The 14,000-nt window shown below is 41.0% G+C and overlaps 1 protein-coding gene across 1 annotated transcript; it reads right to left on the bottom strand.

The window, feature by feature from the left end:
• Positions 1 to 1,424: 1,424 nt before the first annotated feature.
• Positions 1,425 to 9,210, bottom strand: tmem38b (transmembrane protein 38B). Its single transcript, XM_033989219.2, has 6 exons — positions 8,761 to 9,210; positions 5,925 to 6,081; positions 4,693 to 4,877; positions 4,523 to 4,610; positions 4,127 to 4,244; positions 1,425 to 2,258 (listed from the first exon to the last, which is right to left on the bottom strand). The coding sequence occupies exons 1-6, from the start codon at positions 8,882 to 8,884 to the stop codon at positions 1,983 to 1,985; spliced, it is 948 nt and encodes a 315-aa protein (XP_033845110.1). The 5' UTR covers positions 8,885 to 9,210; the 3' UTR covers positions 1,425 to 1,982.
• Between the last annotated feature and the right edge of the window lie 4,790 nt (positions 9,211 to 14,000).

Genomic DNA, 14,000 nt, shown 5'->3' on the forward strand with positions numbered 1-14,000 from the left:
TATAATGACACACACATGCTAGTGCTGCTATTGGCTGTGCGTCAGGTCTCCTCCTGCCCCTGCTCCTTGTTGCCTGCAGCTGCTCTCCAGCCTGTCAGCTTCTCAGGCATCAGGCCATCACAGACTGTGCCTCCTTACGCCACCAAGTGGTCAACCTCCAGTCCTGCAAACGGCACTAGGGGCAAAAACATCAATAGTTGTAAATCAGCTCTCAGAATAAAATATTAAATACATAAATAAACTGTATTATTTTATAGATTTATGTATCTCACCCAAACTTTAGAGGTTTAGGCGTCTGTTTATTGTGACGCGTCATCAAACCTGAGTGAAACACAAAATAAATATAGATTAAAGTAAACCCATCCATGTTCTAGGTTAACAAGACAAACTATACACCGCCTTTAAAACATACACTGCATTAAACATTTAAACTACAGAGGAATTAATAAATAGCTTATAAAAGGCATAATTATTGATTAAATGGAAGAGTCCCTGATTGTACCTTCAGTGTGTAGAATGTGTAGAATGTGCAGAATGTGTAGAATGTGCAGAATGTGTGATCATTTGGAGCTAGAGTCACTTCACAGGAGGAAGAACATTTGTCCACAGCTCCACACTTACACAAAACGTGGGCTTCGGTGTGTATTTGACGGCTTTGACTGACATGCAGATGTCTTCTAAACAGAGCCGAGGTAAAGCAGAGACATGGGGCTAAAACAGAGCAGCGTTTGATCGCCTTTGAGCGCCTCTCTTCTTGTTGACACCGTCTGTTGTTAATTTGTATTCACTGGAGTATTCTCTTCCGTCTTTGGTAACATGGATGAGAATTGGGGAGGATTTGGAGGATCTCCTTCCAGCAGCTTTTTAAAGAGGCTGAGGTATCAATCAGGTGCTGATGTTAGACTGATGCAACGTTCAGTCTGTGGAGGCTTCCTCTGAACACACCAGTGCTTTGGAGTTATAGCTTTATTATTATTATCTGTACTGCGCTGAATGTGTACGTCAGGCATTAGGTAATTATCAGCCACGTTACATTATTATTACTCGTACATTTGTGAAGTTACAGGTTTGAAGTCCTGAGTGATATTTAACTGTGGGTTTGTGGGCGCAGCCTGTTTGACTTTAGCTCAACTGTAAATTCAAATCCTCTAAAGGCAAAAAACAACTCGATATTAAATAACATTATACAAAATCAAAACAGTTTTTTATAGGAATAATAAGGTTTATATAACACTAAGGTTCATATAACACTGTAACTGAACAAACCTAGACTTACAAGTTCATTTTTGTCTCATGCTCAAGCTTTTTTTTCTTGTCTGGAGCCTATTTCTGCAATTAAAGAGTTCTCATATTTCCATATTTATTTACTCTGGGCAGCTCAGATTCTCCAAATCAAAGACAGTGATGCAGAACCACTGAACGTGTTTGTGGAAGAGTTTTATTCTTATGCTTTCAATTGTAATTCAAAGCATCGAATGAAGAAACAGAAAACACTAACATGTCTTCCTTTGGAAATGTCACACACTCAAAAGTGCAGATAGAACTGTATAAATAGAATAAAACATCTGATATAATATAATCTCATGTTTCAAATATTTTCCTCTGTAAGAAATCGAGCATTTACAAAAAGCAGAAAGACATTCACTCGCTCATAGATCAGAATCAGACGCACTGTTCCCAAAACCTCACACTTCATTTCATAAAAGCCCTGAAAAAACAGCACTTTAAACATAAATATAAATATACAAATGGATTTTCTGCTACATTATCTCCTTAAGATGAACAAATGAAATAAAAGAAGTGAAAGAGTGCGTCATAAATGTTCTCATACCCCACGGTTAGGAACAGACAAACCAGCTAAAGCTTCATTTGGTAAAAACAAGTAAAGGCTGAGGAGAAGTTCAAATGACCCCTGACGAGTGAATCACAAATGGCCCCCGAGCCCGACTAGGAGCTGAACAGGGGCCACAGGCAAACAGTGACTAATCGGACTTCTTGCTACGTCCCGTGTCCGCGTTCTCCGGCTGGTCTTTGGCTTGGAGCGACCCGTTTTTCCCGTTGTTTTGAGAGGCCGCCGTGCGCTTTTTCACAGGCCCCCTGTCGCCGGAGGAGGCGGAGGCGTCTCGGTCCGTGCACGAGTCCTGCAGGTCGTCGGTGAGGGCGGCGTAAGGGGAGGAGCCGATGAAAAGTGTTTTGTAAATGATGGACTCGATGGGAGCGAAGGGGGAGGCGGAGGAGCCGGTCAGCATCATCCTCGACTAGACGAGAAAACAAAAACAGACAAAACAGAAAGAGTAAATGTAGAAAGTGTCAACAATATGTCTGAAAATGAGAAAATAATAAATAAGTAACTTTATACATTTCATGAAGGCCTATATGGAATAAAATAAAACAAATAAATAAAAAATAAAATAAATAAATTTAATAAAAAAATAATAAGAAGAAGAAATGAAATAAATAAATGTAATAAAAAATAATAATATGAACTGAAATAAATAAATTTAATTAAAAAAATAATAATAATAAATGAAATAAATAAATTTAATAAATAAAAAAATAATATGAAATGAAATGAAATAAAATAAAATAAAATAGTAATAGATTTCTACAGCACTTTTCAGGACACTCAAAGAGGCTTTACAGAGAAAATATTAAAACAGTGAAAAGAGCAATACAAACAAATAATACAGAAATGTAAAAACAGTAAAATCACAAAGAGAAAAAATGTAAACATTAAAAAAAAAATGGAGCTTGGACCTGCAGAGGAGGGACAGGAGCAGGGACAGGAGCAGGGACAGGAGCAGGGACAAGAGCAGGGACAAGAGCAGGGACAGGAGCAGGGACAAGAGCAGGGACAAGAGCAGGGACAAGAGCAGAGATGGGAGCGGGGACAAGAGCAGGGACAGGAGCAGGGACAGGAGTACAGACAGGAGCAGGGACAAGAGCGGGGACAGGAGCAGGGACAGGAGCAGGGACAGGAGCAGGGACAAGAGCAGGGACAGGAGCAGGGACAGGAGTACAGACAGGAGCAGGGACAAGAGCAGGGACAGGAGCAGGGACAGGAGCAGGGACAGGAGCAGGGAGAGGAGCAGGGAGAGGAGCAGAGATGGGAGCGGGGACAGGAGTAAAGACAGGAGCAGAGACAGGAGCAGGGACAGGAGCAGGGACAGGAGCAGGGAGAGGAGCAGGGACAAGAGCAGGGACAAGAGCAGGGACAAGAGCAGGGACAGGAGTAAAGACAGGAGCAGAGAGAGGAGTGAAGACAGGAGCAGGGACAAGAGTAGAGACAGGATTGGAGACAGGATCGGGGACAGGTGCAGGGGACAGGTGCAGGGGACAGGTGCAGGGGAGGGACAGGGCGTTGGCGTTGGAGGAGCGGAGGGAGCGTGCTGGAGTGTGGAGGTGCAGCAGGGCTCAAAGGCGGGAGGAGGCCTGGACTTTAAAGGTGATGGGGACGACTTTATTAAGCAAATTTCACAAATTCTGCACAGGAAGATCATTTTTCACTCACACTTTTAATCTCGCCGATAACTGGAGACAACCAACAGAACAGAAAACTCCGACTGTCTCCCTGACGACTGCATTTTCACAAACCCTGATAGTTAATTGGTTCATTTGTTAATATTACTGGTTACTTGTAAAGCACATAAATAAATGAAAGCATGGATTAAATGAAGTTCCGTGGGGCAAACTAATAAACACGAGCTGGGACAAAACTCTGCTATCTGATGAAATGACTCTGCGTTAATTTGACAGATCAGACTCGGAGGGAAGAAGACATGCCAGATTTATCTGTGTCTCCGTCAAGAGCACAAGTTTCCCAGAGAAGAGGGGGTGATGCAAGCTGATGAAAATGATGCAAAAGCCCCGGCCCTACGGGTAATACGAGCGAAATATGAGTCACTACAGCCCAAACTTCAAAAACGCCAAAGAGAGAAAGGTCATTTGGAAGACTCAAGATGGAGGACACAAGGACTTACAACACGACAGCGAGAAACTACATTGGCAACCTTTTGTAGTTCGTCCAATTTTGATAATAACAAAATCGAACAGATACAAACCTTGAGCCTTTCTCTGCGAGCTCAACACTGTGTAAATAGAACGTGTAAGCGGCTGTTTCACTGACCTTATTGGCAACGAGAAACACTGTATAGACGAGCATCAAGTGGTGCTTTTGAACGGGCAAGTACTGGGTCTGCTGCAGAGCGAATAACACGGCTCCAATCAGCGTGATCTTTGTGGGGCTAAACAAGAAGAGAACAGGAAAGAAGCATTTTTGTCATCTCTGTGCCGTTTCTGAAGTAGTGAGACAAAGCTGAATTCCATTAGACAACAGATATTCTATTCTAGTCTGCGAATTAGATAAATAATAATAGAAAACTGTATTAATCTAAGACTATGTTCATTTTTTCCTGCTGTATCTGCAAGTGATATCCTACAAACAGTATAAATATTAAATTGGAATGTATTAACTGGAGTAAATGTAATTGTTTATAGGATTCTGCTTTTAAAATACACTTACTAGGTCATTTTCAGAAGCTCATTCGTTTCTGGCTGCCACACGCCTCGTACAAGCTGTTCAAATTTGCTTATCAGGCCTCCCCCGGCTCCTGGTGGATGTATTGTACGCGTTACTCAAGATGGAAACAATGTTACCGTTTGCAGAAAAGGTAACGAAGCTGTAAAACAAACCTCTTGCCCAGCCGATGGCGATCATGACCAGCAGACTGTCCTTGTACTTCTTATGCGCCTGAGTTACACCTCCCAGCACCTTCCACGTTCTGGTCACCTCCTTCATCCCGGACAGCACCAGCCGCAGGGGCAGTAAGGCGGAGCAGCAGTACAACAGATCCCCGGGACAGTAGAACACGAGGTACCTGCACACAAACACATCTCTTATCCTTTAAAATATATATATCTCTGAATTATGTCACAGTTTAAAACCACAATGATCATTTTATTATGGAAACAAATCTCATATCCCATTGAATTACAGAAAAGAAATGGCTCAAGCTGCCTTCCTATCTGTACTAGATCATGGAGAAATGTTTAGATTCACTCTTTCACTCAGGATTCCGTTTCATAACAGGTGATGAAGTTAAAACGCATCAGCAAACACTTAAAAAAAAGAAGAACAACACTGTATAAATGTATTTCTAAGGGACTACGGTGATACACGGCCTGAATATCTCACGTGTTTGTTGAACTTTGATACAGGAACTTTTAATACAAGATCGAACAGTTTTCTACGTCTAAAAACTGGAACTAGAACTGAAAACGGGAAAAAAGCTTTTAGTTATTTTGGGTACATTTTAAGGACATGTAAAACTGGATAAAATGGTGCTACAAACTCACTTTAATAATCTGGTGATAAACATTTATACTCACACCTGCTCCTGTTTTTAATGTTTTAAATGGACCTATGCAGTTATTTGTTTTGTTGTTTTTTTTTTTTTTTTTTTTGAGAATCTAATAATCTCATTGAACTTTCCCTGAATAAATATTTAGGTTTATATCAGTGTTTGACAGCAGAGGGCGCTCTCATTTATGAAAACAGTCGTTCTAAAAGTGACCAGCAGGGGGAACCAAAGACAACTGTAGTAAATTATAAATGATGTGCATATTTGGTCATAAAAAACCTAAAATATTGTGGGTGTTGATGACACAGTGGGTTTTTTTATATAATTTTTACACTATATGAGTTTGTTAAAATGTGTCCATATGTTTTTCAGTAAATATGCTGTTGTTGAGAACTATAAGACGATGTGAAATATGAATTAAACTTTTTTCTAGATTTGAGTACTTCTTTCCTACACTTCTAAACACAATTATTCCAAATGAAAACTCCTCCTCTTCTTTGACAGTTTTCTCTTGCTGGTGTTTTTCTGGTATTTCTCATGCTGTACACACTAAAGTACAATTACCAGACAATTGTGGCCAGAAGGACACTGGTTCCGTTGGACAGCGGTGCCACAGGGGGCTCGGCCAGCATAATCCCCGAGAGAACAGCTCCTCCAAAACAGAAGAGCATAGAACTGAACCAGCAGGCCAACGGACTGACCCGGGACACCTCCAACGCTCCTGCAAAGAGGAGACTTTATGATCAGGACGGCTTTGATTTCAGTGAAAAAGTCAGATGATATTATAATTATACATTTGTAAAATTGCAATAAATGACTTTACCAAAAGCAGAAGCACACTTAAATGTAATGTATCTAACAGATCTTCTGCAAACAATAAACATGTTTAACTTAAACGCTGCTTTGATGTGTATATAATGCTGTTACATGTGTATCAGATAAAGACACTTCACTAACATCAGGTTAGTGCACAAACACGTATCAGATAAAAGACACTAACATGACCTGGCACTGTACTGAAAGTGTATCAAATCAGACTAGTGCATTGAGTGTGTAGTTATAGTTATAGACACATGTCCTGTACATGTGACATATGTGATAGACCAAGGGTGGAACCATCACTTATCTGCTGTAACTGTCTGGGACAGAGACGTTAAGATACAATCTGAACATGTAGACTGTAAAAACACACCCTGTGACTGTTGATGCAAACTCTCCCACAAACTAAGCCAGTATGATCACTGTAATTACACTGCACTTATCTTATAAATAAACACCCCGGAAATGGAGATAAGGCAGTGCGGTTCTACTCTGAACATGGCCTTTGTTACTCCAGTTTAAATATTAAACCGAATACACTGTGCAATACTCATAGTTTAAAGTACGAGTCAGAGGAGCAGTATTCACAGTTAAGTGTCATAATTTATCAGTGGACTCCAGATAAACGGCTCAATGTCCTCTTTGTACTGAGCCTCTACTTTTACCCCGTCGGAAGTTTTCACATTTGCATGGACATGTAGTTACATGTCATGTGTCATATGGTTACACAACTTTTCATTTAAACTCACTTCTATAGTATATTTGTTATAGTCTCTGTGCAGTGTCACAGGACCATACTGTTAATCTGAGGATTACAGGGAGATTATCGACTCCTGTGGAGAACCTTTGAATTAAGAACAATCCTTTATCCCCACACAAGACGCACAATGAAGTCACTTTAAATGTAAAAATAGAGTTGAGGCCATAATAATGCACTTGTAAAGAAAGATAAATGAACATATATTTTCCTGCTCTCATTCCTCTGCAGCTCACAAACAAAACACTTACTTGCTTAAACAGTACACACTCTGCTTACACAGTACACACTCTGCTTACACAGTACACACTCTGCTTACACAGTACACACTCTGCTTAAACAGTGCAGCTGCGCCATCAGCTTCAGCCTAAAACAAACTCAAGTGTGGTGGGAGCAGGAGACGTTGCACACAGCTACAGTGGGTCTACATCTACTTTGTTTCTCCTTACAACAGGAAAATAAAAAGTGCTTCTTCTTTGAAACCTACAGCCACAATTTGCAAGTCAAAACAGTGGAGCAGAGACAGACCAGACACACACAGACACACACTTTAGACACTGACGTTACACACTACAGGTCAGGATGTTTTAAGTACACACATAAAAAAGTACACACATAAAAAAAGACTGTGACGATAAACAAACCAAATATAGTTTAAATAAAACCATACCATTCTTTAGGAACTATTTTCCAATCCTGAATAAAAAGGCTCATGCAACATTACCCCCAGTAAATTATATTGAAATGAAAATTGTGTAACAAGAAAAAAAGGAGAGATGAGTGATTGTAGCATTCCATTCCTTCTGAGGAAGAGGAAGTTTGTCAACGTACTTCTGTGTTTTAAAATCTAAGAGGAAATAACTGGATTTCCATAGTGTGTGCACATACACAGAGTGTGTGCACATACACACTCCCCACATACACACGCACATACACACTCCCCACATACACACGCACATACACACTCCCCACATACACACTCCCCACATACACACGTGCATACACACGTGCATACACACGTGCATGTGGAGAGTGTGAGGATCTGTGTTTTCTTTGGCCTAGAGCAGGTACTTCACCTTTATGTCTTTCTTTGGCTCATGTTTGGACGTATACAGAGTTAACGGTTCACTGCAGGTCACATTCTTCATGAGGCATGTTTTAAAATAGAGCCACAAGCTGCACAACAATAGTTTGTGTTGTTGCGTGTCCTTGGACTTGTCACAGTGCAGTGTGTGAAGTCCACCTGTCCTTTTGCCCCAGTGTGACATAACTCAGTGCCTTTGCTCTATGGCAAACACAAGTCCTGAGCTAAGAAGACATGCATTAAAATGTGCACTGCAAGAGACAGAAAACAACACGAGATAAACTCTGGAGGGGACTATAGCTTCAGATTGTTATCCAGCTACAACAATACGGCACCAGCTCTGAGCCAGGCTGATAGTGCAGCAAATATTTGTAGAGGACAAAATCATCTGTAACAAAAAAATTCAACCTGTTACACACAAACAGTGTGTGTGTGTGTGTGGGTATGTGGGTGTGTGTGTGTGTGTGTGTGTGTGAGTGGGGGGGGGGGGGGGGTATTGTGTGTGTGTATACTGGACTACAACGAACAGGAGGCTCATAAATAATTATGTGGGAGAATGTGTTTACTCTGTAGATCTTGTGACAGCGCGCATTTGGGCGGGGAATCAACTTTCAGACACAATCAAACTTTTTGTCTGTGGCATTCAGCCACTCTATAGTTTGAGTGTGAGCCTGAATAATAGACTACAGACATTTAATGTCTCTACAGAAGCTCTTAAGTCTGTGTGAGGCTGGTCTTACCTGGCTGTTCTCTGAGGGACATCACTGACACGATGTAATGCGCCAGGTCAAAGTATGGGAACATGGAGAAGTTTGCCAGGCCATGGGCCAACTCATCCACCTGAAGCACTTTGAGCAGATCCATTGCTCTATACGTGTGCAGCCCTTTTAGCAACAAGAGCTATTGTGGACTGTCCTCAGGGCTGTTGAAGTCACCCACAGTAAAAGGCACTGGTCCAGTTTAAAGCGTCCGGGCGCACGGTCCATCCGCCGTGTGTCAGACTTAAGCCGCGGCTCTAAAGCGCGTGTCTGCGCTGGCTCTTCCTGCTGCTCACTGTCCAGGGGCATTAGCTCATGTGGAGGGCTGTGACGCGTCGCTGAGCAACGGTTCCGTATCTTTACAGTCTGAGGATGGACAGAGCCGCCATCAGCTCTCGGCGCATACGCGGAATTCATTCCCCGTGTTCCGCCTCTGATGAGGAGGAGCCAGGGCCAGTTTATGATTGGAGGAAGATGAGACTGTGGCCTATCACACGTCACGCTGTGCCATAGTGCTACTCTAACTTAATGTTACACAGAACCTCCTGATAATGACATAAATAATGACACGAGGAGGCGGCAGCTCCACACTGCGCTGCGCCGCGGATCAGCGCCTTTTCCCCGGTCAAGGAGGAGTCTGTTTGGGTCTTTGGGGTAAAAGTGAGGTCACCTACCATCCTACCAGCACATTCATGAGTGTTAACCTCCTAAAGACCAACAAAAACACCAGAAGAACAGACAGAGTGTGCAGACTAAAGCAGAACCATCTCAAAAAATGAATGAATAAATAAATAAATAAATAAATAATAAAAGTGACTTGGACTGTCACATATGTTACTCTCCAGTGTAGGTTGAATGTGGATTTAAACACATCAGTCATCTCCACACACTGCTCCACACACTGCTCCACACACACTGCTCCACACACACTGCTCCACACACACACTGCTCCACACACACTGCTCCACACACTGCTCCACACACACTGCTCCACACACACACTGCTCCACACACACTACTCCACACACTGCTCCACACACACTACTCCACACACTGCTCCACACACACACTGCTCCACACACTGCTCCACACACTGCTCCACACACACTACTCCACACACACTGCTCCACACACACTACTCCACACACACTACTCCACACACTGCTCCACACACACTGCTCCACACACTGCTCCACACACACTGCTCCACACACACTACTCCACACACACTGCTCCACACACACTGCTCCACACACACTACTCCACACACTGCTCCACACACACTACTCCACACACTGCTCCACACACACACTGCTCCACACACTGCTCCACACACTGCTCCACACACACTACTCCACACACACTGCTCCACACACACTACTCCACACACACTACTCCACACACTGCTCCACACACACTGCTCCACACACTGCTCCACACACTGCTCCACACACACTGCTCCACACACACTGCTCCACACACACTACTCCACACACTGCTCCACACACACTGCTCCACACACTGCTCCACACACTGCTCCACACACTGCTCCACACACTGCTCCACACACACTGCTCCACACACACTGCTCCACACACTGCTCCACACACACTACTCCACACACACTACTCCACACACACTGCTCCACACACTGCTCCACACACACTGCCCCACACACTGCCCCACACACTGCTCCACACACACACTGCTCCACACACACTGCTCCACACACTGCTCCACACACTGCTCCACACACACTGCTCCACACAGTGACTCTCTGACTGACACAAGTCTGCCCTCTTGTGGTGATAAACATTATGACCGTGGCCCAGTGTAATATTTTCCCATCATGCCCCTGTTCTGAGTGTCTGGAACAGCGCGTGTCCAGGGATAGAAGTAAAAATGTAATAGTCTGTATAATAAATTAGTGTGGCCCTATAGACTTTGTGTTATAAGACATATGCTTTTAGGTTTTTTTTGTTTGTTTGTTTGTTTTTATTTTATTGATCAGACTCCAATATAAATATTATAAATTCAAATTGTATTTAATTACACAGACCAAATAAAGTGACGTAATAGTGATGTAATACAAACTCCTTGCTAAACACTGTGATGTGAGGGAGGATCCAGCAGGGGGCAGCACATCACACCGTGTTTGGAAAAAAGCAGCAGCAGTGACATGAACAGACTCCATTTGAGTAATTCTCCAAGTCTGGGCTTAGTGAGGTGTAGCAGACTGTAGAAGAACGGCCCTGGAAGCTCAGAATGACCTGATGTGACCTTTGCCCTCTGTAATATCCTGTCACCGGATGATGACGTAATACTTGATGATTGGTGATTGTGTCAGATCTGATCAAACTCCTCAAACACTCCTTTATTTGTGCTGGTGGGCAGAGCAGGGAGAAGTCTGTCTGTTTATTATTGAAACCCCTGGACCTGTCGTCATTTAGAGAGGCTTATATTAGGCTACTTTTGTTTGCACTTCCATCTAATTCTTTGACACCACCCATAAATACTGCATGTTTTAGTAGCAGAGGTCCCCGGGGTCAAGGCCTGAAGTGCAGTTAAACACTAATAAATGTGTGTATTTATAGAGCATAAAGGATTGATATAGCAGAAAGGATTAGTGATGATCAAAGGCTTTTTTTTGGTCCTATTTTCAGCCATACCAGGAACTACCCGGAAAATTGAAAGCTGAACCAAATGTCATCCTGAAAATCAGATCAAACGCATCCAAATGATTCGATTATTGACCTCCAGCCAAACACCGCACAGACTGGGATTTGCGGTGCTCCTGTGTTGTCCGAGTCAACTCATTTCCATGGCTACTATCAGGTATAACAAAGGTCAGTCCAGGGGGGGGGGGGGGGGCTTTTTAATATAACAATGCTCCTCATCATAACTTTCCCAAGTGCACAGGGGGTCCCAGCCTGCGGTAGGATTTCCAAACTATGATAAAAAACAATAAAACAAAAAAACATGCCCGAGGAGACTGGATTAAACGAAGCATAACAATATAACCACTGTGTTTCTTTACTTTCAGAGCCCAAAATCAGGTATTATTTCCTTTGGACTGGACTGGACTGCAACAGAGCGGTTTACGCAGTTCATAAAACATTTTAAAAAGGCATTATTACATATTTAAAAACACAAAAATGGCAACAAAAAAAGAGTCTTAGGTCACATTCAGGATTCCATACAGCTAAACCCACTGATCCAGACAGTGGAATTCCAGCTTCCCAAGTTTTCCCAAGGGTCAATAGTTACAGGAGCATCTCCAAACTGTTCTGGGACCACAGCGTTTTTGTGGTCACAGACTCAGGAACCATGTGACTCTTTTAGTGGGTTGTGTTTTGGTTGTTTAGCCCAAAATATCCTATATGTTTTCTCTCTAGTGATGTGACGTCTATGGACAAGTCGGCTCTTTTGAATGGCTCCTTAATGTGAACAGCTGGAACCGGATCACAGGTTGGTTTTTTTTGTTTTTTTTTTAAGAGAACCAAATATTTTTCTTTCTATTTTTATGCATTTTTATACAGATTGAACCAACACAAAAAATATTATTATTATTACTATTATTATTATTATTATTATTATTATTGTTTATTTATTTATTTATTTATTTATTTATTTATTTATTTATTTATTTATTTATTTATTTATTTATTTATTTATTTATTTATTTATTTATTTATTTATTTATTTATTTATTTATTTATTTATTATTAATTAATTTATTTTTTATTATTATTGTACAATGTTTTATTCAAAGCATAAACACTCTCTGTGATCAGTTTGATGATAAAATGAGTCCTCACATTGGCTTCTGTCATATAAATAAATAGTAAAAGAGCCAGTGTTTTGAACGGCTCTTTGAAAGGAACAGATCCAAAAGATTCGGATCCCATACAAAAGCCGAAAGTCCCATCAATATTTATCAAATTTTTTGGGAAAGCAATCAGGTTAGTATCACATTTCTGTACCACTGATACTGTGATCAATGATGGAGTTTAGTTATGAAGCAAAGGTCTGATGTGTGTAATCACAGGTCTGTATAAAATGCACATAACAATAATGTTACAAAGACAAATTAGACAAAGACAATTCAAAATAGACCCAAAAAGGTCATTGAAACACAAAAATGTCATTCAAATACAGTCAGACACACCAGCTCAGACTTATAAACATCACTTATCACTTGTTTAAGGAAGTTCACAGTCTTTACAAATAAATAAATAAATTAATACAAATAAATAAATAAATAAATAATAAAAAATAAATAAATAATAATAATAATAAATAAATAAATAAATAAATAAATAAATAAATAAATAAATAAATAAATAAATAAATAAATAAATAAATAAATAAATAAATAAATAAATAAATAAATAAATAAATAAAATAATAATAATAATAATAATAATAATAAATAAAAACATATTTTTTCTCTCGTAACACCCTAGTCAAGGCTAATCTGTTGTTTTGTGGTTTATCTCATGTTTCTGGGGGAACACATCATTCAGAACCATATTCAGATGCCAGTCACTGTTGGATGGTTTAACCTAAAGCGTCGTGATCATAGAGTGACTGGTTGGGTGCTTCATTGAGCATTTCTCCTGTTTTCTGAGTCGGGAAATAGCCCAAGAGTGTGGCACATGGGACTGTGCAGTGTCCATCACATAAACGCACACAGAGGGACCGCGGGTGAGTCAGCTTGGTGTTTTCTGCCTGAGGACACACGATGTATGTGGGACATGGGTCGCCTCTGGGTCTGGCACAAAAACCTCTCGCCCTGAAGACCTTTCCACAGAAACAGAGCTGTCAACTCCAAACGCACGCAAAGGCACTTCTGCAGCATTTTTAGATTTAAAGATGTGATATTAGATGATGGAATATTTGAATTTACAATTATTTGGGCCATTAATGTGTGAAGTACGGTGCATTACATCATTTAAATATGACATTCTTGCAACCAGTAAAGATGTATAGTAAAAATAACGACATGTGACGACAATGATGGGACTTTCGGCTCTTTTATGGGATCTGAATCTTTTGGATCTGCTCATTTCAAAGAGCCGTTCAAAAGACTGGCTCTTTTACTATTTGTTTATATGACAGAACCCAATGTGAGAACTCATTTAACTACAAACAAAAGGCTCAGATGTGTTTAAAATGGTTCAAACTGAGAGTGGAAGAGCGTTTACCCTTTGGAATTATGC

Source organism: Periophthalmus magnuspinnatus, chromosome 23 (assembly GCF_009829125.3).
Source record: "Periophthalmus magnuspinnatus isolate fPerMag1 chromosome 23, fPerMag1.2.pri, whole genome shotgun sequence".
In the NCBI taxonomy this organism is placed as follows: domain Eukaryota; kingdom Metazoa; phylum Chordata; class Actinopteri; order Gobiiformes; family Gobiidae; genus Periophthalmus; species Periophthalmus magnuspinnatus.